The following is a 22392-nucleotide window of genomic DNA, read 5'->3' as shown; positions in this document are numbered from 1 at the left end:
CCCCAGCCCAGAAACGAATCGTCTTCGCTGGAGAACAATCAGTACACAGGCCCCGACAAGCACCCCCAGCTCCCTCGGCACGGGCTCCCTAAACAGACTGCAGACGGCACCAAACCTCCCGACAGCGTTCACAGCCAAGTGCAAACATGCTGACTGACCGAGGGCGAGCCCAGGGAGGCGGCCGCTCCCCCCGCGCCTCCGGCAGATGGAGGACCAGGCAGTGCAGGGCAGGGCGCAGCCCGGCAGGCTCAAGCGCGGGAACGCCAGGGCGGCGGGCGCTGCCAGGCTGGAGCTGCCCACCCTCCTCCCTCCAGCGCAGCCCCTTTCCAGAGGTCGTCCGCTTAGCGACAATGTCCAGGGTCTCACTGCAGATCTGCCCAAAGCATCCTGAAACACCACCACCCTCTTGTTATCCTGGTTCCTGGGGATGCCTGCCCCCGAGCGCATCCCCCTACTCGGGCGGCGGCCAGGTCCGTTCCTGGCTAAAGGTCCGACTCACCTGCCTCCGTGGGCGGCCACAGGCTAGTTAGTAGGGATCTAAGGATCTGGTGCAGTGCGTGTTCATTAGGGAGTGTCGCTGCGGAACGTCAGAAGCAGCCGGTGCATGAGGCAGTCCCACAAGGGTCCGCTTGAGGCGGCCAGTGCATTAGTTCTATTAGGGCGTTCTCGTCTCGGTGGAAGCAGCTGAATTATTCACGAGCGCTGCTTCCCCTAAAAGCTCGGGAAGTGAGTTTCCGCGCTGCAGCCTGGCACGGCGACTCCTGCAGGCAGGGTCGGGGTGCAGCCCATGTGGGGTCCTAGCCTCCTTCCCTTCACTCGGCCCCGGGCCGCCTCCACCACCTGTGTGCCAGAGGCGCGGGCTCTCGGAGCCACGGGTGGGGGGACGAAGGCGTTGCTACTTGCTGTCTCAGCACGGGACACACCGCTCACTACTCCTGTCTCATCCAACTCAGAACTGCTTGCAGCAGGGGAGCTGGATCCCCGTGGCCTGGGACCACCACCCACAGTGAAGGGCTGCGTGTGGTGAGGCCTCCCCTCGGCACGTTAGGACGTCCCCCGCCACCTGTGCCACGCCTGGTGTGTCCTCCACTGCCAGCACTCACAGCGGCTGGAGGCCTGGACACCCCACGGCCACTGCCTCCAGGTGGGCAGGGCAGCCTTTCTTCACAGAACATGTCCTGGCCCTGACCAGTCACTGCGCCCACTCCTCTGCCCCTCAGCATCCATGACCTTTGCCATGTGACTCCTGGTCTTTGACTCTGAGAAGGGCCGTGGGCATGAGTCTTGCTTTGGCCAGAAGCACATGAGCCGAAGAGCCGGTGCTCCGGTTCCACGTCTCTGAGAGACAGGGCACACCCTGCTTGTCCTCCAGCGCTCCCGCCACAGGATACTGTGCCTGGGCCAGGCTTGTTAGAAAGGACAAGAGAATAGAGGACACCGGTCCACCTGGGTCCACCCAGCCCAGCTCAGCCTAGAGCAGTGGCCGGCTGGCAACCCACAGATACACAAGCAACAGGTTGGCATGGTAACACGCTCCGTGATCCCAGCGCCTCAGGAGGCTGAGGCGGGATTTCTATTGAGATCACCCTGGGCAACCGAGTGAGATTTGGTCTCAAAACTAAAAAAAATAATAATAACGGGGGCTCAGGAATGTAGTTTAGTAACAGAGCATCCCTGGGTTTAATCCTAATACTGCAAATAAATAAAATAAAAAGATAAAAAGCCTAACCTGACGGACACACAGGCAAGAAAGGAATGGGAATCACTGCCTGGTGCTGAGCTGGGAGGTTGTCCTGGAGCAGCTTGTGGGTGCTGCCTGCTGCGGGGTCTTACTCCCTGCCAGTCTGGGGGCTGCTTGGGGCAGGGCCCCTGCCTTGAACACCTCTCCCATCGGAGGACCAGTCTTAAATAGCTTCGGTAGCTCTCTGATGGTCATGCTTAGTGCCACGTGACAGGGGTACCCCACTTGGAGTGGCACCTAGTCTGTTAAATGAAGACCCCACCCTCTGAGGTCATCACCAGAGGCCCCCCCTGAGTGTCCATGTAAAGAACAGCATTGGAGACCCAGAGAATAGGGTGGCCCGGACCTGCGGGCACGGGAATGTGGACTGAGAGGCTGCGAGGGAAGTCTTCAGTGCTTCCTTGGGAGGGAAGGCTCCAGGGGATGAGTGTGCTCCGGGTGGAGGACCGACAGGCCATGTGGGCCTTGTTCTGAGGGCCAGCGAGTGGTGTGCAAGACTTCGTTCACCGACAGTCTCCTGGCCCCTGTCACGGTGGGCCCTGTGGCCGGCCGGTGTGCAGCTGGCTGTTTTTCTGCTGCTGCTCTGACTCCTGCCTCCCTTCCGGGCTGTGGAGGTCACCTGAGGTGCAGCTCGGGTGTGAGCACAGCCTCCCTGGTCAAACCCCCGGGACCGACACCATGCGTTCATCAAGGTATCATGCCGTGCAGACACATTACCTATAAGCATCTATCCAAGAAAAGCATTTGCAAGCCCCAATTCAGATATAGTTATTTCAGGGAAAATCTTATCTAACCAAAATTTCAGATTCAGTCAGCCATCTCTTTGGAGCTCCCTGCAAGGAATGAGACCTCATAGGAGCACTGTGCCCAGGTCCATGTCATATTCAGAGGCACTGAGGTCACTTGGGGTGGCGGGGAAGGTCGTATGGAAATCCCCCAGAGACCCTGGCACCTACTGCCCAAGACTCTCATGCACCCCTGTCGTGACAGTAAGACACCCCCTGGCTGCATGTCTGGCGAGTGTGCTCAACACTAGGAGCTGGTTCTGGACAGAGAGACTTTCCAGGCCTGCATGCCAAGAAGCAGGAACACACAGGAACTAGCCACCAAGACCCAGCCTTCCTTCTCCACAGTGCCAAGGCTGGCAGACCCCGCTGACATGTGGCTTCAGCTCAGCACCCCCCCCCCCCGACATCTTACTTCCTGGACTTGGAGACTCTCCAGGAAGTAGGAAGCTTCTTGGTGTGTCCCCTGCTTACTGGTGAGGGAGAGGCAGCCCAGAGGGAGGGACAGGCAGGACCCTGCTGGGCCACAAGTCTGGACTTCTTGATGCCACATCCTGCTGAGCACAGCCTCTTGCCAGGCAGACATCTGGTTTCTCATTTGCCAGTGGGGAAGCACACAGGAGAACAGCACTGTCCACCCTGACCCTGACCCTGACCCAAGCCACAGTGGTACTGCACACCCTGGGTGGCACTGAACTCAAGGGACCCACGAGCTCTGTAGGTGTTACCAGCCCAGATCCTCAGGCGGAGGGAGAAGGCATGGGCACGGCTCTCCAGGGAGAATTAGCCCGGCTCTGCTGGTGAGTGCGGGGCTGACTGGAGGTCTGGCTGAGCCCATCTGTCAAACCACAGCAAACTTCCCGTAGACTCCCTCACACGCACGATCACAGCTACTGCACACTTTTTGTCAGGCATTACAAATGCTCCGTGGGTGGGCACCGAGAGAGGCAGAGTCTGGGTGTCACCTGCGCGTGGGTGCACTCCTCCCACCCACTCCCCGGCTTTCAGCTCGCTGTGTTTGGGGGAAAACAAAGAACTCATTACCTGTAAAACTGGAGCTGTCTTTTGGGGCTCCCATACCTAGTACTTCGGACAGCAATGGAGAAAAGAGAAAAAAAAGAAAGGAGAGAAGATAGTCCAGGGTTGGCATCAACCACAGGCAGGTGCCAGCACAGAATGTATCACGGACACTCCGCAGGTCCTGCCCACCCCCCTCCGCCTGCTCAGGATGTGGCCGCGTACCAAACGCTCTGCAGCAGTGCCACCCAGTGGCCACAGAGGCAAGGCCGGAGCCCCGTTGGTCTGAACATGGAGGGGTCCTGTGCCTGCCTTCATTTCCCATGGTAAACCTCTGGGCAAGAGTCTGGATTTCAATGTGCTTTAAAATAGAGGTTGAAACCCTCAGCTGGGAGGTCAGCCCACCCTGGGGTGGCTGCCTGTGACTCCTGAGTCCTTTTTAGGACAGACATCACTTTCCCTGCGGCTTCCACGGACTCAGACACTGGCTCAGGCCCTAACAACTGTCTAGAAGGCCCAACTGCCCAAAGGCCCACAGGCTGCTGGACCCAGGGACACTGCCGTGGAGTGCCCTGCCCCCCACAAGCCGGCATCTCTCGTCCAGCGCCCTCTGCTGTTCAGGGCTGCCTGGTGCGCAGACCACACCAGGAGCTGGATTTGGAAGTGACCTCCACAAGGAGGAAGCCGAGGATGCCCTGGGAGCATCTGGCTGCCCACAGCCTCTCCAGGCGTTGGAAACAGGCAGATGCGGCTTCCAAATTCTCATGAGTTGTGAGTGCAAGGGGAGGTCTGGGACCACTGGGGCCACGTGAGCAGTGGCTTGTGAGAAATGGAAGCCGAGAAGGCCCTCCATTCACCCTCAGGCCTCTCTGTTGTCCTCCAGCGGAACATTTTGGAAGGTGGGGACCAGAAGGGAATCTGGCTCAGTGCCACCTGGAAAGCCTTCGCTTTTCCTTCCCATTTTGGTTGTTGAAAGCCTCCCTCCCTTCCTTGGAGAGCGTGCGTGTGCTTCACATCCCTCGGGCCCTGCTCAGTCTTCCCTCCTCCCAAGGACGGTCGTGGCCTTGAGGATCCCTGCCCAGGGAGGGGTGGGGTGGGAGTCACCTGTAGACCATCCCGGGGGAGCCCGTCTGCCGCAAGGAATGCCGAGCTGGGGAGACCGTGGTTGATTCTGGATACATGGAGCCGGCCTCAGTGGTCCAGACCTGCTTGCTTTTTCACAGAGGGAAAGTTCTGGAATAAAAGCAAAGTGGGGTGAGGGGTAGTTGCAAAAGATCAACCATATTTGACCAGGAGCTCCTAGAGGCCCAGAGGCTGCCTGTGCTCGCTGTGCATCTGTATGGGCCGACGACCAGGCGCCATGACTCTGAAAGATCCCATCCGCCATTCCCACCTGACCTTCCACGGGACCCACCTTCTCTGAGATGATAAGTTTCCCCGTCCTGCAGGAACAGGAGGATCTGTGCTTCTCAGCCTGTCCCCGCCCTGCCCCTGGCTCCCAGGAAGGGCACTGCTGCCACCCAGAGTCACCCACACACCATGGCCCCGACTCCAGCCCACGCCAGCCTCCTGCTCTGCCCTTGAGTGTGACTGGTCCTGGTGACTTGCTTCTCACCGGCACACGGAGCTATGGCAATATAGGGCTGTCACTTCTGTGACTGGGCGGCATAGATTGTGACTTCTAGCTTGCTAGCTGACTCTCCCTCGATGGCTCTGATAAGCAAGTAGCCATGTGGGTGAGGCCCATGTGGCAGGAACTAAGGGTGGCCTCTGGCCTGCAGCCAGAGGAGCCAAGGCCTCGGGCCCACCGTCCACAAGACAGTGAATCCTTCCCCAGCTGGGCCTTCCCATGACTGTCCCGTGTGAGGTTATCTGTTACAGCACCGGCAGGGAGTGAATGGGCCGTCCCCAGCAGGCCACCCTCCTGCCCCTCAGGGCCTTTGCACTGGCAGTTCCTTCTGCCTGGCTGTCACGTGCTGGGGTCCCCTTCCAGCTCCCTGGTGCTCTGGCTCTCTCTGGACAGGGGAAGTCTCCTCGCTGCTGCACCCCTGTGTCTATTACAGACCCTGGCTTCTGAAAGGGTGAGGTCCCTGACCCAAATTCACATGGTCCCTCTCCCATCAGCAAAGGGATCGACACACAGCACTGTCCACTGCTATAGGCCCCTGAAATTGGCAGTGCGAGGCAGCCCATCTGGAGGACTGTGTCCATGCCACACTTCCTTTCTCGGAGCAGAGACCTCCTGTCCCCAGGAAGCGTCCTCCTTGGAACACTCTCCACCTGCTCGGGTTTGTGTTGTGCTCGTAAGTGAGGTTGGCTCTGAGTAAGGGGTGTGGCTGGAGCGCATGCTCCTGCTCTGAACACGCGGCAGAAGAAGCAAGGAGGACGCACCACTGAAGCTACTGCAGGAAAGGTGACAGGCTGGTGATGGTTTCCTGCGATGTTTCTTAAGGAACCTCATTTGGAATGCAACGATGAAATGAAATAAAAATGCACTTCCATCTTTTCGGTCAGTGCAGTAGATGCTTGGCTGGTACCCGCTCCCCAGCTGCCACGTGTAACCTGGGCAAACCTCTCCCTGGCCCTCCACGTGCTCTTCTCGAACAACCCTGGCCAGGGGACGCCAGAGGCCTCCTGTTGCCTCTCCCTTTTGGTCTGAGGGTCCTTCAGGGCCACCAGCACTCAGAGGATCTAGCTGGATTCCCATCTGCCCAGGTCTATGCAAGAAGCTGCTCACCAGCCAGGAGCAGGACGTGATGCAGAGCCCAAAGTTGCTGCGCGGTGCTGCTCCCTGGGCCCAAGCTGGCTAGAGTTTCATCAGCGCCGATGCCCTCCTTGGAGAGTGGCTGCTCACCTGGCCTTGGGGCAGTCGAGTCCCCGTGGATGGGGCTGCAGGGCCTCGAGGGCAGCTCTCCTTTGAGCTGACCGGCTCTCACACATTTCACTCCCTTAGATGACTCAGGCAGGAAATCACATCATCTCGCCGCAGTCGTTACAAAGCTGCCGCTAAACCCCCAGGGACGCTGAGCTTGACAGAATGCTGCCCGAGCCTGTTGGGGGCAGGTGCTGGGGCTGCCAGGCCCTGGAGCACACCTGGTGGGGTAGGGTCATGGCCAGGAAACCATGGCCACAGAGCCGAGGGCGCTGCAAAGGGCCAGCCACAGACTGTCCCCAAGGACCACATGGAGGATTGTCACAAGGGAGCACATGAAGCAGGATGAATACCTGGAGACCTGCACCCTTAACAAAGTGCATGTCCTGCCTCACACTCCATCCTCCTTGGTTTCCTTGGGTCCAGCTGCCCAGTGGTGCCACTCGAGGGTGGTTAACTTTCAGCATTCTAGAATCACAAACCCAGCTGCGTTTGAACCCGTACTGATTCCACAGATGTAGGTGGACCAAGAATTTGCAATTTCTACTGAGTTTCCAGGCAGCACAGATACTACTACCCAGGGACTATGCTTTGAGAGCCCCTGGCCTGGAGGCTAGGTCCTATACCAGGCGCCAGAGGGTCAAATCCAGCCTGCTGCCCATTTTTGAAAGTGAAGTCTTACTGGAACATCTCTGTGCCCAGTTGGTGAGGGAGCATGCTGCCTTGTGCAGGGCTGAGTAGGTGTAGCAGAGATGTAGCCAGCAAAGCATGCGACACTCACCCTCCAGCCCTTTAGAGGGTAGGGTGTCCCAGTGTGGGGATGCCTGTGCTGGGCAGCTGTCTTCCCCACTCAAGGGACCCCCACTCGCTCCACCTGTCCTGATCTCCCCAAAGTCTCCTCGCCCTCAGCTCTGACCTGGGTGCTCCTTATTTCATTAAAGGAACAGAATCGAGAGAGGCTGTGCTTCCCAGATCCACGTGCAGCCTCAGCACCCAGAGCGTCCTGCCCCTGCCGTGGATGGCAAAAGGGCCTCCCTGCCGCCCGTCAGCCCACTCAGGGAGGCAGCCATCTGCATGGGATGAACTCCTCCCATCTGAGAAGCAGTTTCCAGGATCCACTTCCTTCTCCACTCTTGGAGAGAATGCCCTCTTCACAGGGAATTTCCTCAGAAACGTATCTTCACTCGTCCGCGGCTCCTCTCCTCCTTCTGGCTCTGGCAGACTCCAGCAGTCCTGGGCTCTCCCTCCTGGGCCTCCAGGCTTCTCCTGCTCTCAGGCCGCTCCGTCTGCCCCCAGGCTGCTTCTTGCTCATCTCTCTGACCTCTGACTTTGGTGGCTGCCTGGGTTCTGGCGGACCCCGTGTTTCTACCTCCGCCCCATCCCCCGCTGCACCCAGGTTGTTTGTTCAGCTGCCGAAGCATCTTCCCTCCGTGCAGATGCGGACTGAGACCCTCAGATTCAGCTCCTGATGGCTCCCCCTGCTGCCCTGTTCTTCCTGCGACCAGAGGACCGACTGAGTCAAGAGCACACTCCTCCTGGGAGCTCAGTCAAGGTCCTGGAGTCACTGGATTTCCTTCTTGTCCTCACATACCTGCTTCATCCACCCTTGGACTGGAATCCCCAGGCTTCACCCCGCACGTCCCTCCTCCCCAGCTCAGGCCTCGCCATGGCTTCCTGCCTGGTCTCCTGCTTGCCTCAGGAGCAAGGCTGACCCTTTCAGATCAGAGGGTCACCTTGCACACAACTTCCAGTGGCTTTCATTCTATCCAGAGAAAACCCAAATCTCAGCCCTGGCCTCTGGGGCAGCCCCGTCTGCCCCGGCCTCTCTGGCTCCACCTGAGCTGTGGCCTCACTCCCTCTGCCAGCCACGCTCCCTGGGGATCCTCCAGCCTGGCAGATGTTCCTCCTCAGGGATCCCCGACTCCTCTTCCTCTCGCCTGGCTCAGCCTCTGACCCCTGAGATCCACCACAGATCTTTGCCTCTGTATACCAAGGTCACCCTTTCACAGAGGTCCCCATGGACACCTTGTCTTACATCACCAGCCCCGTCTTCCTGTGTTATTTTTCTCCCTCAAGCTTGTCCCTGCTGTGTGCTCACAGTTCACTCACTCGCCCGGTTTACCATCCCTCGCCCATCCAGGTGCCGGCTGGGGCAAAGCAGGGGCTTTGGTCTGTGGTGCTTCCATGGGCGACACTCAAGAGGAGTTTGCTGAATGAGTGAGTCAACGACCGACCGTGACTCGGCCTGCTGAAGGCCATGAGAGTGTGCAGAAGGGGATCTCCGGGCGGGGAGGTCTGCGTTCCTGCAGGGGGCACGCCACGCCCATGCTCGGTGTGGAGGATCAGGGCAGCCTCCTTGGGAGGGCGCAGTGCCAGCTCTGTCCAGCGGGGGCACGCAGCGCAGCTGCAGGTCAGAGGCTCCCTCTGAGCCAGTGGCCAGCTCCTCAGTCCACAGTCACAGGGGGGTGCTTCCCTGTGGGGTCACTCTGAAGACTACTTCATAAGGAACGGCCTGTCCTGTCCATTTGAGGGTGGGGCATAGCACAGCCCACCCGCTTGGCCACCTCACAGGAAGGGAGTGGCTGATCAGATTCCCACGCCTCTGCTTTGCATCCAGGATGCAGGATGCACAGCCAGCCAGTCTGCCCAGAGCCCACCTCCGGGCTCTGCACCTGCCACCATCCAATCAGGAACGACTGCACCCACCACGCAGCCAATCCCACAAAGCCAACTTCCTGGCAGGGACGCTGCGAATACCAGCTTGGCACAGTGGCTCCCACACCACCACAGAGGGAGGCAGGCAGAGCTAAGCTGGGTGTCCCTGGGTCCCCTCGACCCCTAGGGCTCAGGAGGACAGGCTTTGGAAACTGTCTAACAATCCACCAGGCCAGGAGTGACAGAAGGGGAGCTGGGTTCCAGATCCAGGCTGGGGGCTGAAGTCTAGGTTCTGCCCATCTCCAATGCTTCTACTTGGTCTCTGTGTGACCTTGAGCAGCTCTCCCCGATTTATATTTGGAGGAACCAAAGCTTGGAGTTTTACAAAGGTTTGCTCAAACTTTTTGCACAGAATCAAAGAGAAGTGGGATGTGAAAATGCTTTGAGCCCAGGAGGAAAGATATTGAATGAACCCCTGCTCCTACCCTGTGCATGGTCAACTAGAGTGACAACAGGAGAGGGAAGAAGGTGGGGCTCCTCCTAAGGCATTTTCTTCCTTCTCTCCACCTTATTTCAAGAACTTCCAAACTTCAGAAAAGTTGAAAACAATCAGAATAGTAATAACACCCATGCACTCTTTGCCCTAAACACCAAGGGTTTACATTTTGCCTACGTGCACGCACTCTCTCCTCCCTCTGCTTTGCCACCCTCCGCGTGCGCGCGCACGCACACACACACACACACACGCGCACACACACACACACACACACACACTTTCTCAACCATTTGATAAACTGCCGTACCCAGAGCTTCATCTGTGAGTCTGGCACACTTCTGAGAACTTTGTCTTACACAACCACAACATCACGGTCATACTTAGGATAAGTAACTCACTATTGCCCGACGTATGACTTCTGTTCCATTTCCCCAGTGATTCCATCTTCTCTCTGACTTAAAAAGTCCGGGTCCCACCAGGACTCCCCATGGCCCTGCTCCCTTCTAGCCTCTCCTAACCTGTAAGCAGCGCCCTTCCCACGTGACAACCTTTTCATTTATACTTTTCGGGACACTGAGAGTTTTTGGAAGGTTCTGCCCACTTGTCTTGCTGACTGCCCCTCTGCTTTTGATTGGTCTCTTTGTTCCCCAATGAGTAGATTTAGCAACTCTTTAGTGTGGTTCCTCTTACGCATCCAAGCAGCAGGCATGTGATGAGTTTGCCCCCGGGGGTGAGGCCAGGTCGGGTCACTCATCAGGGGGCATTCCCAGGACGTGATTCCTGCCTCCATTAACCAGGAATTGACCAGGAGTCAGGGAGGGTGCTCTGAGGGTGTGTGGATGTCTGGGTTCTCTTTTCTCAACTGCTGCTTTTCTCGAAAGGCCAAATGTGTTGTCGGTTTCGGCCCTGAGTGTCGAGTTGGCAGGAGGACAGAAGGTCTAGTTCAAATGGAAAGAAAAGACCAAGACGGATTCCTAGAGGCCTCAGTCTCTCATCTCGCTGTTCAGACTCCATGCGGGCTTGACTGAAGGCCCCGGATCCCTCCCCAGATGTGTTGCTCTGGGTCCTGGACCCCGGGGGGCAGGCCTGGGATTGGCTGTGAGACTCGGGGTTAGCAGTCTTCAGAGGAAGTTGGGCCTGCCACGTGATTTAAGCAAGGATGAGAAACTTACATGCACAAGGAGGGAAGGCAGCAGACTGGACAGCACAAAAGACCAAGGGTCACAGAAGACCAGGATATGTGGGCATTCGTATTCTCTCTGAGCCTCAGTTTCCTCATCTGCAGAATAGGGGGTCTGTCCTACAGGACCCCAATTTCTCTAGTGGAAAAATGACTGCATTATTCTGGAGGCAAATGCCCCAGGTGTTAGGGCAGGGGCTGTGAGGGGCTCCCTCTCCATCCCTTAACCTGGGCGTTGGGATGGGGTCTGCAGCCTGGGGGAGGTGACAGGAACGATGCCTGAGATGGGAAGAATTCAGGGTGCCCAGGAGGGAGAGTGCAAGGGTGGGCAGAGTGAGCCAGGAAACCACGGGGAAGGTCAGGCCTGAGTCCAGGAATCAAGGCAGAGATTCAGGATGGCACCAGATTACTTTCTGATTTGGCCTGGTTGGTGACTAAGCTGTTCTGGGTACTCTGATGTCCTGGCTGGTGGTGCCGTATGGGAGGAAGGTATAGGTTGAATTACTGACCCCAATCCCTCCCTTTTCCTGGGGTCCACGTTCTTTGCTGTGTGACACACACTCAGTTGGTGGAGTACACCCCCATCCCTGCCCTGGTATGGCCCTGTGACTCACTTGGGCAACAGGAGAGCAGGAGGACAGTTCACCAGCTTGCCTTTGTTGGAGACTTGTTTCTCATCCCTGACATTATCGTGGGACACACATGCTGCAGGACACCTGCCACTTGGCCTGGACTGGGTCCCTTGTGACATGGAGCCAGTGCCCCGGTACCCAAAGGTGTGGTGGACGAGTGCCCCCTGTGAAGGGGTCACTCACGGAATAAGTCAGAGAGCTTCCCCTGATTCTCCAGGGAGCCAGTGCTGCTGAGCGACCCCCGCAGGGTCATCCTGGCTAGCATGACATTGGCCATGGGAAAGCAGGGAACCTGCTTCGGGTGCTGGCGGAGGCCACAGATTGCCTCATTGTGATAAGCTCTGGAGGACGAGAGAATGGAGGCTGGCTGGACCCTGCTTTGGCATGGGCTCTTTGATTTTTTAAATATTTTTTTAGTTGTCGATGGACACAATGCCTTTATTTATTTATCTTTATGTGGTGCTGGGGAGCAAATCCAGGGCCTCAATGCACTAGGCAAGTGCTCTACCACTGAGCTACAACTGCAGCCCCTTGGCATGGGATCTTGATTCAGGGTCAGGCCTCTGAGCGCTGGAGAGGGAAACTTTCTAAATCAAAATCCTGCCTGAGCTATCACACATTTCTGTCCTCTTCCAGGGTTCCATTCTCTTTGGGTGACCCAGGAGGACCACTCCAGGTGGTGGGGAAGGAGGCAGGGTGGCCAGTGGGTCAGATCTGGGCTTTGGTGCTGGCTCTGGGCTTGAGTCCCAACTCAGTCGCCCGTTGAAGCTTGACTCTCTCAACCTCCCCAGTGCAGGTTCTTCACACAGGAAAAGGGCTCAGTGTGCCAATGGGTCGGGAGAGTGCACAGCGGGACCCAGGAGCTGGGACGGTCTGGCTCTGGCCAGGCCTGGGTGTGCCTCCGGAGTCTCGACCACAGCTCCTTCCTAGATACGTGCGCCTTTCCTGAGGCACAGGTGCCTCGCAGGCGCTGTTCTGCTCTCCGAAGGCCTTTCTTCTCGGGTTCTCGTGTTTGCTCTGACACCCGCCCTTCTGGCTGCCCTCTACTTCCTGTCAGAAGGCCTGCCCTCCCTTCTGCTTTCCCAGAGAAAGGCTCATCTTGTAAACGTGAGCAGCCACACACAGGAATGACCACCCTGCTTGTGGTCATGTGGGCCTCTGGTCTTGGGCTCTGTAGCTGCCTCCCAGTTCTGAATCATCCGGAAGCTCAGAGTCTCAAGACCAATCCCTCGGCCTCTGAGGACTTCAGAGCAATGACCGTATGCACTATTGTTGCCATGTGGAAGCCCCATAGCTGGAAAAAGACCAGCCCTAGGACCAAGAGGGAGGCGGCCCTGGGAGGGAGTGGATACCAGGAGGCCATCTTGGATGTCGGCCAGGGCAGCACAGTGATGGACCATTCCCCACACTGACCTCTGTCTTCACATCCCCTGTGAGCCCGGAGGGCCTGTCTGCTCTGACAGGCAGGGAACCTTGTCTCTGCTGATGTGCGTCCTGGAGCCCAGAGCAGCCCCAGTGCGAGGTGACACTCTGAATGTGGACTCAAGGACCAAGAGGAGAAGGCGCATAACTTCAGGGCAGGCCACTGGCTGGCTTCCGGAAAGCCTCAGGGCCTGGCTAGGACTCCAGCTCCGGAGTTGAGCTGAGGTCCTCGGTGAACACGGTGCCTCTCAGGGGCTGGGAAACCGCCCTGCCAGCCTCCCGAAGCGTCTGCTGTGCAGTCCCATGGCCAGAGCCTGGAGGAACCACGGTGCTGACAGCGGGCCTCAGGGAGGGACAGGAAGAGGTGTAACCGCGGCAAACCACAAGTCACGGAAGGGCGCTTGTGTGACACACCCTTCCTCTCTGGAGAGGTCAGGGCCCCTCTGACTGGAGCCCACTCCTCTCTCCTGAGCTGGAGCACGGGCTCTTGCTGGAGTGGGTGTGCTGGGGTCAGTTCTGCCCATGGGCAATGAGCAGAGAGCCCAATGCCGTAAGGAGGCCTGTAGCCAGTGCCCACCTGCACCCAGACCTTGCCCAGACGCAGCCTGGAGGGGGGGCGGCGAGTGGTGGAGCTGTGACCAGGGGCCAAGGTCACATCCAGACCCCTTGTTTTCGTCACAGAAAAGCCTCAAAACTCCTGGAGCCCAAGCCAGGGGCCTGCTAATCTGACTCTGAACACATGGGTGTCACGTGATTCAGGCAACAGAAGAAGCATCCGGACCCAACCACAGAGCTCAACGTTGGGACCACTGGATGGGGCATCTGATAACACATCTCATCGATGCCTCGCCAAAACCGTTCAGAACGGTCATAAACTAAACCTCAACCTGACCTTCTCGAAAACATCCGAATGCTGGTTTCCTGGTGACAACCCACCAAGCAAGCCCGCACAGGCCCTGGGCTCGCCAGGTCCAGCCTGCTGCTGGGACAGCCCCATTCACGTCCAATCGATGCCACAGTGATTGGCGCCAACGTTCCCGACACAACGTCAGTTGAAATGCCTCTCGTTGGACAGCAAAGGCCCCCAGGCCCTCGCGGCCTCCCAGGCCTTCGAGCCCGCAGCTGCGCCTCCTGGCGGGACTGTGAGCCCTGTTGCTCGGCACCGGCTCATTAGCTGGGTCAGGGACAAAGGTCCCCGGGCTCGGGGTCCCTACTTCCTCCCTGAGAGGGCGCGGAGGCCTGGACCCCAGCCAGCTCAGCACTCCTGTCCTGGAGGAAGGGCCGGACCGCCTCGGCTGCCCGCTGCTGCCCCACATCTGCCCTGCCAGTACTTTTCTCAGAACCCAGAGCACGTCCAGGATGTCGCCTGAGGGTCTGGTCCCCGTGCGTCAAGGTGCAGGGCTGGCCGTGGGAGGAAGGCCTTGCCTCCCAGCCATAGCTCCCGGCTCCATCCTGCCTCCTCGCCACCACAGGTGGCAGTGTGTGGTGCCATGCAGGCGTCACCTGGCACCTGGCAGGGGGACCCTAGCTCTGTGTGGCCGTGTGTGCTGCAGCAATTAGGGATGAGCTGCAGCATTCTCGCGCACAGGCCCCATCTGAGCTGGGAAGCAGCAGACACTCTGCCTGCTCCGGACCCCTAAAAGCACACTCTTAGGGCTCACAGCCCCCTTCAGTCACCGCTCAGTACACACAGGTGGTACCGTGCCTCCCCCCGTGGATGGCGGGTGAGCAGCCTGCTCCCTGCTTCTCCCCCAGACCCAGACCCACACCCCACACCCATATCCTGCTGGGGGAAGTGGAGGAGCGAGCAGGCGGGGAGGAGGAAGCCATGTTCACCGGAGATTCCTGCCCTCCTGCCTCTCTTCTGCGGGCAGCTATGGGCAGAACCACTGGCACTGGGGCCGCAGGCGTCTTCAGGGTGGAACTGCAGTGGAGCAGGCCCTCGAGGGGTCCTCCACCCTCTACCCACCCCATGCTCACCCCAAAGGCAGAGGGGAGACGGGGACAAGCGCCCCATCTCGTCTGTGGTCAGGGGAGGCCCTTGCTCTTCCCTGGCCAGGGCTTCCTGGGACGGAACAGATGGGCAGGCTTCTCCACGAGCCACTGGGGACTGCTCGGCAGTTCTCGCCCATGGAGGGCCGGGGTGGCCCAGGGGTGAAAGCAGCAGCACGGAGAACCGTGTCACGGTCAGACACCTCTGCAGTGCAGCGCCGCCGTGCCTGCCCTCCTGAGCAGCTGCTGGGGTGTGCGCGCGTGTGTCCGCCGTGGGTCCTGGTAGGTCGGGCAGGAAGCCACAGAGGGCCACAGAGGGCCTGGGTCGGACAGGGTGTCTGCAGGGGCAGCTTTCCTCCAGGCTGTGCCCCATCCTGTGGGGGTGCGGGCATTGGCATGGACATGTGGGGGCACCCCAGCCTGGCTAGGGAGAACACAAGCCTATCCTGAGAGCACAGTCCCCGAAGCACCCTGGGTACCTGCTCCTGAACCGGAATGCCAGTCGAGACCATGTTCCATGTGTCTGTGGCGGAAGGCGAAGTCACTCCTCTGCTGTACAGCAAACTGCCTGGGACCACAGGCCCAACAGGAAGTTGGTGCGGCCCATGCCAGGGCCCCACAGCACTGACTCTGCACAGTGAAGGAGCCTGGTAAACCAGGGCCCATGGTGTGCCGGGGTGTGGCCTCTGGTTCCAGCATCCTGACTCAGACGGGAGGGCCCCAGACACCACCAACCTTCCTGGCAGTGTAGCCGCGCTGGGGTAGGAGAAGGAAGGGGCAGGGAGCACAGCCGGGCGGGAGAGGGGAGTGCTCTGTCCTGTCCCCACCTCCTGCCCATGATGGCAGACCTGCCCTGTCAGTCTGGGAGCCCCTTTCCCAGGGCAGGGAGGAAGGGGCAGCAAGCAGCTACCAGCAGCCCTGGGAAGGGGCGCTGCTACCATCTAAGCCACAGGTGAGCACACTGAGAGTCCAGGGACTCAGGTGGGTGGCTGGGATTTGAACCCAGGCCTGGCTGACCCCGAAGCTCTGCTCTGACCTATGAATGCCTAAGACGCTGGGCAGGGCCGCCTCTCCTCTCCCATCCCCTGCCCACATCAGGAGCAGCAGCTGCAGAGGACTATGTGGAGGGCGGGTGGTCCAGGAGAACAGGTTGGGGGCGTTTCTCACCCCCTAGTGGGCATTCAGTAGAAAGCAGAGGTGTTGGGAGAGCAAGAGGAAGAGAAGGAAAAAGGAGGAAATCGGAGAGAGAGGGAGACACCAGAGGGAGAGTGGAGGAGGAGGGCCCAGGTTGAGTCCAGCCTCACCGTGACATGCACTTCACAGAACATCAGGGTCCACAAATACTAGATGGCCTCCCAGGCCACTCCACCCATCAGTGGCAAGGCAGGCGCCAGAGCTAAGGCTCCCCTGCTCCAGACTGGGGCTCTGTACCCACAAACATCAAGCATCACTGCCCCGGAGGCCCCTGAACCTCTGACCCTGGACAGGTGACCCCAGATTGGTAGGAGTGGGGCCACTGTTATACTCTCGTCCCAGCACAGAACATGTCTGTGAAAACAGTCTTGATCCATGGTTATCACAGACCACGGCTGCAACTGTGGAGTCTCAGGGGCAGAAGAACAAAGTCCAGCTTTGCAGAGTGGACGCCTTAGGCTCAGCAGCTGCTCTGCGGTTTCAGACACACGGAATAGCCCCGTACCTCAGCTGCATTCCTGGCCCTTAAAGGTGAATTGTTATTCTTCAGACACTTGCCAACTCTTTTTAGTTAAAGTTAGTTTGAACCAGGAAGGCAGGTGACTGTTCAGTGCTGGGTGGCAAAGTCAGAAATACCTAATTTAAAAGACACTGTCAACAGTAAGAAAGGTGCCGGGCATGGTGGCCCATGCATATAATCCCAGCAGTTTGGGAGGCTAAAGCAGGAGGATTGCAAGTTCAAGGTCAGCCTTAGCAACTCAGCCAGGCTCTGAGGAACTTAGTGAGACCCTGTCTCAAAATAAAAAATAAAAAGAACTGGGGATGTAGCTTAGTGGTAAAATGCCCCTGGGTTAAATCCCTGGCACCAAAAATAAGTAAATATATAAATAAATGCATAAATAAAATAAATAAATAAAAAGAGCTGGGGATGTGGCTCAGTGGCTAAGTGCCCGTGGATTCCATGCCTGGTACTGGAAAACAAAACAAAAACAAATAAACAAAATAGTAAGAAAGGAGAAGACACTTAGAGATCCTATGTCGGAGAAGGGGTTAACATCCAGACTACGTGGAGAAGTCCTGAAGCTCAACACGAGAAATCGAAGAACTTGATTAGAAAATGGGCAAAGGACTAGAACTTTCTCCCAAAGCCAGTTTGCTAATCTGTAAGCACATGCACGAGAAGATGCTCAACGTCACAGGTCACTAGGGAACTGCGAAATCCAACCACGATGAGACACAGTCTCACTCCCACCAGGAGGGCGACTCTCCAAAAAACTCAGAAAACAGAAAGTGTCGGCGAGGTGTGGGAAGGCCAGAATCCCTGTGCGCTGGCGGTTGGAATGAAAGATGGCGCAGCCGCCGTGGCAAAGAGTTCCTCAGAGTTCCTCAGGAACGTGAGCGCAGAACCACCCCGTGACCCAGCAATTCCACCTCTGCGCTCTAACCTGACGCTGCTGTATACCCGGCTCCTGGAAATGTCATCCAGAAGAGCCCAACAAGACAGCCTGAGTGTCCCTCAGCGACGTACAATCACTGCTGCAGTAAGCTGCTGCGGTATGGCCATCCAAAGGAATGTCACTCACCCTTCAAAGAGGCGGGGGACTGTGACACAGGCCACCAGGTGGGGGGCCTTGAGGACACGAGCTGAGGAAGCCACTCCAGAGACAAACACTGAATGATGCTGCAGATAAGAGGTCCTTAGAGACACCAGTGGAACAGGTGGCCAGAGGTGGGGTGGGGAAGCGGGGAGGTGCTCTTACGTGGGACCGAGTTTCAGGTTTACAAGATGAAAAGAGGTATGGAGATGGGAGGTGGGGATATGGAGATGGGAGGTGGAGATGTGTGCACGTCACCTGTGAATTTCACGCCACTCGGTGGTCCCTTAAAACAGCTGAAGTGTTATGTTTATGATACATCTTTTATGATGTGCCTTTTACCACAGTAAAAACAATTGGAAAATAAGAGGAAATACGTCATTTAGTCAACAGGCAGCTCTCCCTCTATACTCACGGAGACATATATTTAAGCGAGATAACAAACCTGGCAGATACGTTTGCTGGCAGGCCCAGCTGACCCCTATGACCTATTTTCCAGATTATTTCCCAGCTGGGGTGACCTGGGACACAGGGTGGATGGGGATTCTGGAAAGTTCTATGTTCCTGGTGCACGGAGACAGTCTCTCCTGGCAAGTTCCTCTTATGGACAAGGCTGTGCACCAACTTCTGCTTCCACTTCCAGCAGGGGGGCGGGCATCTCTGCTGGATTGGGACCACACACATGCCACCTCATGGATCAACCTTGGGTGCTGCAGTGTCCTGCCCCATCAAGTCAACCACAGAATAAGATCATGTGCCAGGCTGATCTTGGGATCATCAGAAATCTCCTGCTAAGTGGGGACTGCCCAGCAGTTCTGGCTTCCAGGTATTTCTACGTAAGGAGCAGGTCCTGAATAAATCCACTTTGGTGTAACTCACATTCCTCTGGGCCAGCACTACGGAGGGGCCACGTCCCCCAACAGTTCTAAGAGAACTTGGTTCCCCAGGACCGACTCGAGCATGTGAGGCAGGGGCCCGGGCACAGGGCTCCAGAGAATGCGCGTTCCTCGGCAAGGTCCCCAAGCTGGCGGGTCTCGATGCCTCCAGCCTCGCAGACGGTAAGCAGACTGTCCCACTGGGGACAACTGGGATGTTGACAAGGTCCTTGGGTGTTGATGTGAGATGGGCCTCCCGCTTCTGCTGAGTGGGGACGAGTAACAATCAGGTGCCTCTGCGGTACGGCAGGCCTTCGCGTGTCTGAGGACACCTGGCCTGTTCCTGCTGCCCCACAGTCAGACGCTATTCTTAAGGGTCTCCTTCTCATTGTCCCATCTCAGCTTCTCCTTAAGCTGACCCGGTCTCAGTGGCCGATGCCTCAGACCACACTTCATGGATGTAGCCGTCACACCCAAGCCTTAGGAAACCTTGCAGGCTGGCTCGGTGACTGCCCACTGCACGTGGAAGCGGAGGAAGGGTCAGTTAGTTAGCCAGTGGCTGGGAAGCAGGAATCCAGTGCTCCAGCGAGAGTCCAGAGCCCCAGTGACTCAGCCAGCATTCAGCGGCCTCTCTGTTGAACATCAACCCGAGACCACCCTCTTCCAAGGGTGTTTTTGTTTGTCCACATCCTTCCTAAAACGACGGAGGTGCGAGGACCCAGGCTGATTGTCAGGTCGGTGCGGAGTGGAGGGAGGAGGCCTCTGTCCCTGCTCTGGGCTGGGGCCAGCAAACTCCCGCGGCCAATGACCAAGCCCAGCCTGTTGCCTGTGGAGACACAGCCCCCGAGCTGAGAGACGTTCCTACATTTTAAAGTGGGTGGAAGAAAACCAAAAGGTACTATTTCATGATTTATAAACATTATATGAAGTCCAAATCTCAGTGTCCACAGATGACGCCTTGTTGGCAAACAGCCAGGCTTGCTGGTCTTAGTGGCGGCCATGACCCAACACCAGGGATGGGGTGGCGCCGACACACTTCTCACGGCTCTGGAGGCTGGAAACGCAAGGTCAAGATGGAGGTACTGTCCGCTCTGGCCTCCCATGTGGGGTCCACCCTCCTGACCCCAGGAATCCGAATCACCTCCCAAAGCCCCGTCCCTCAGGGCCATCATGGGGAGTTGGGGCTTCATCCAGGGCTGGGGGCAGGGAAATTCAGCACGGAGCCCCGCCTCGCACGGTCCCTGGCTGCTGGCCTCTCACGCCACGATGGCACAGCTGGGTTCAGATGCCCCTCGGCTGACGATGGGGTTGCAAAGCGTCCCACGTGGAAAAGGCTCCCAGGACTCCATTGAGCCCATCGTGACGCTGAAGAACAGAATCCTATGGCGAGCACCCGTGAATCCTATGGTGGGCAGTTTGAAGGTGTCCCGAGGTTGCGAGTCCAAGACGAGAAGTACCTGGTCTTCTGTAGGGAAGACCTCGGATCCCGGTCAGGATGGGCCTCCATCCTCAGCCTGCTGCCGGGTTGCCGCTTCCCTGCTTCACACCCCCTTCCCAGGACACACCCCTCCTCTCCTGTACCCCAGGCCCCAGGTCCCGGCCCCACGTACCGTCCTTGCTTCCTGGGTCCGACTCCAGAACTTCCCCGTCTGTGTGGTGTTTTGTGACCCAGGATGACCCGTCGCAAGCCCCTGGCCCTGTCCCGTGTGTCCTGCTGGTTACTGGTGTCTTGTTCGTCCTGTGTTGTTGACTTTCCAGCCAGCTCCGGGATTCTGCTGAGTTTTTCTTTGACGGGATCATAACCTCCTCCACTGGGGATTTGACACACTAATCCACTCTAATAACTGATACCCAGAAGGCAGACCCATTTGGGCGGCAGAGTGATTGGTAGCATTTAGTCTGTCCCCATTCAAATCCTGGCCCTGGGGGAGGAAGTCAAATGTAGAAGACCCATTGGACACTGGGTAGCCTCTGCCTGGGGCGGGGGAATCCCATGGCAGAGCCTGGGGGAGTTACTGTTGGTGTGTGCTCAGCAGTGACATCACTGCTGTGCCCTACTGCCCCCAACAGAGAAGCGTTGGGTGTGAGTGGCCCCCAAAGCCTTCATGGAAATGCAGAACTTCAGTTTAAAAAACTCCTTGTGTCATTCTGTGGGCGACACATGCCCAGTGGCACGTTAAGTGACGTTTTCAAATGCTCGAGGTGGGCCAAGTAGAAAGGCCAAAGCTAATTTTGTGCCTGGCTCTGCAGTCTGTGGAAAGGACCCCCTCCCTTGAGAGCACTGCCGTCCCAGAGGGGCGGACGCGTTGCCATGGCCTGAGGTTTGAAATAGCTCATCATGATTCATGAAAGCCCAGGGACAGCTGGGGCAACGTCAGTGCACCCCAGGGAGAAGGACCCCCAGGAGCAAGTTTCTTTCCTGCCCAGTCCCGCGGAGTCTGGCCTGCTCCCCACTGCCAGACTGATGGGGAACGGAACTGTGCGGGTGGCCCAGCAGGTGGTCCAGAGGACCCTGCCCGGTCCATGTGGCTGCGGGAGGACCCTCCCCTGAGAGCTGAGTGTCTGCAGGCAGCGGGTGAGCGCTCCTGGCTGAAGTGCATGCGTTTCCCTGTCGGGTGGGGCTTTAAGCTCATTATGTGACTAAATATTCTGGCCAGCACATGTTCTATACATAAGAGAAACCAAATTATTGCAGAATCATTTTTTTTTAAACGATGCCTCTAAAGTCCCAAATCAATATCAGCAAACTAAAACAACACCAGTCCCAAACCCATCATTAGTCGCCCTTGTTCCTGGATAGATGCTTCCCTAGGATCTTAAGCATATGATAAGAACCAGAGAATGTTTTAGGCTTCATGGCTGGTCTGTCCCTATTGCAATTACTCAACTGTGGGGTGCAAAAGCAGCCACATGTAAATGAAAGAATGTGGCTGTGTTCCAATAAAACTTTATTTACAAAAATGAGAGTGGGGCCAGATTTGGCTCTCAGGTATAATTTACACACCACTGATCACATTTTTAAAAAAAGCTGACATCCGTCCTAATGAAATGAAGACCCAAGTGCAAATCCTCACAACCGCCCACGGCACTTGCAGCTCGGTTCCTCATGGATTTGGGACCCCACCTGTGCCCAGCCGCAGCCCTGTCCTCCAGCGGGGCATTCTGAGTGATGGAGGGCAAGCTTCCTGGCCAGGTGGCCCCCATGTTCCCTGCTGGCCAAGAGAGGTCCTGGAGCTCATTCCTCATCCCCCGGGTGCCCTCGGCATCCTCGTTGCTGGCTTTTGCTTTGCTCGCGATTCTGGTTCATCTTCCGATTGTGGGCCTGATTAATCTCTTCCGGAGTAAATACTGTAAAGCCGCCTTGCCAGCCGCTCTCCATGATGCTGCTCGTCAGCAGAGAGGCAGAGCTGAGGACAGCTGCTGCGTGGCCCAGGCTGCTGCCTCTAAAGCAGCGCTATTTTTGGAGACTCCTGTGCCTCATTTGTTTCTGTTTGGAGTTGCTCACACAGACTGTGTTCCCTTTCTCTCTCCTGTGCTGATTAAACGAAGGCAGCATTTTAAACGCCCCTGGTTACCTCATCATGAGTGCCAATGAGCACCTGGAGAGCTTGCCGAGGGGGGCCCCTTGGCCTCTGCTCCAGCCCTAGCTCTGTGTGAAACTGGCCTGCATGCTGCAGGACAGGGAGGTGGCCTTGCTCTGCTGGGGGTGGTGATGGGTCCGGGCCTGGGAAAAAGGCTGGGCCTTCACAGCCCCCGGCCCACACTGAAGAGAGACTGAGTGGCTGGGGTTCAGGGCCTCCAGGAAGGGCCCTCCCAGTGTGGAGTGCCATGGTGGAGGAGCAGAAGGACAGCCTCTGACTCAACCTCCCCTGTGGCACTGTGCCGGGATCAGGCCTTGGGTATGCACTGTGCCCTTAAGTCTTGCCCCCAATCCTG

General features: G+C 57.6%; 1 protein-coding gene across 4 annotated transcripts in view; it reads right to left on the bottom strand.

Moving 5' to 3' along the window:
• The window catches only part of KCNAB2 (potassium voltage-gated channel subfamily A regulatory beta subunit 2), an 80930-nt gene that overhangs the window by 41593 nt on the left and 16945 nt on the right, over positions 1 to 22392 (bottom strand). The window contains exons 1-3 of one of the 4 annotated variants that reach the window (XM_079148006.1): positions 15272 to 15588; positions 4648 to 4776; positions 3571 to 3606 (exon numbers count right to left, since the gene is read on the bottom strand). In XM_079148006.1, coding sequence (XP_079004132.1) covers positions 3571 to 3606; positions 4648 to 4724 — 113 coding nt within the window. In that variant the 5' untranslated portion in view covers positions 4725 to 4776; positions 15272 to 15588. Of the gene's footprint in view, positions 1 to 3570; positions 3613 to 4647; positions 4777 to 15271; positions 15589 to 22392 lie in introns of those variants that run through there. The other 3 variants (XM_079148004.1, XM_079148005.1, XM_079148007.1) reach the window with 3 other exon arrangements.

This window comes from Sciurus vulgaris, assembly GCF_902686455.1.
Source record: "Sciurus vulgaris genome assembly, chromosome: 1".
NCBI lineage: Eukaryota > Metazoa > Chordata > Mammalia > Rodentia > Sciuridae > Sciurus > Sciurus vulgaris.
The sequence above is the reverse complement of the archived record's forward strand: the minus strand, read 5'-3'. Positions and strand labels throughout refer to the sequence as shown.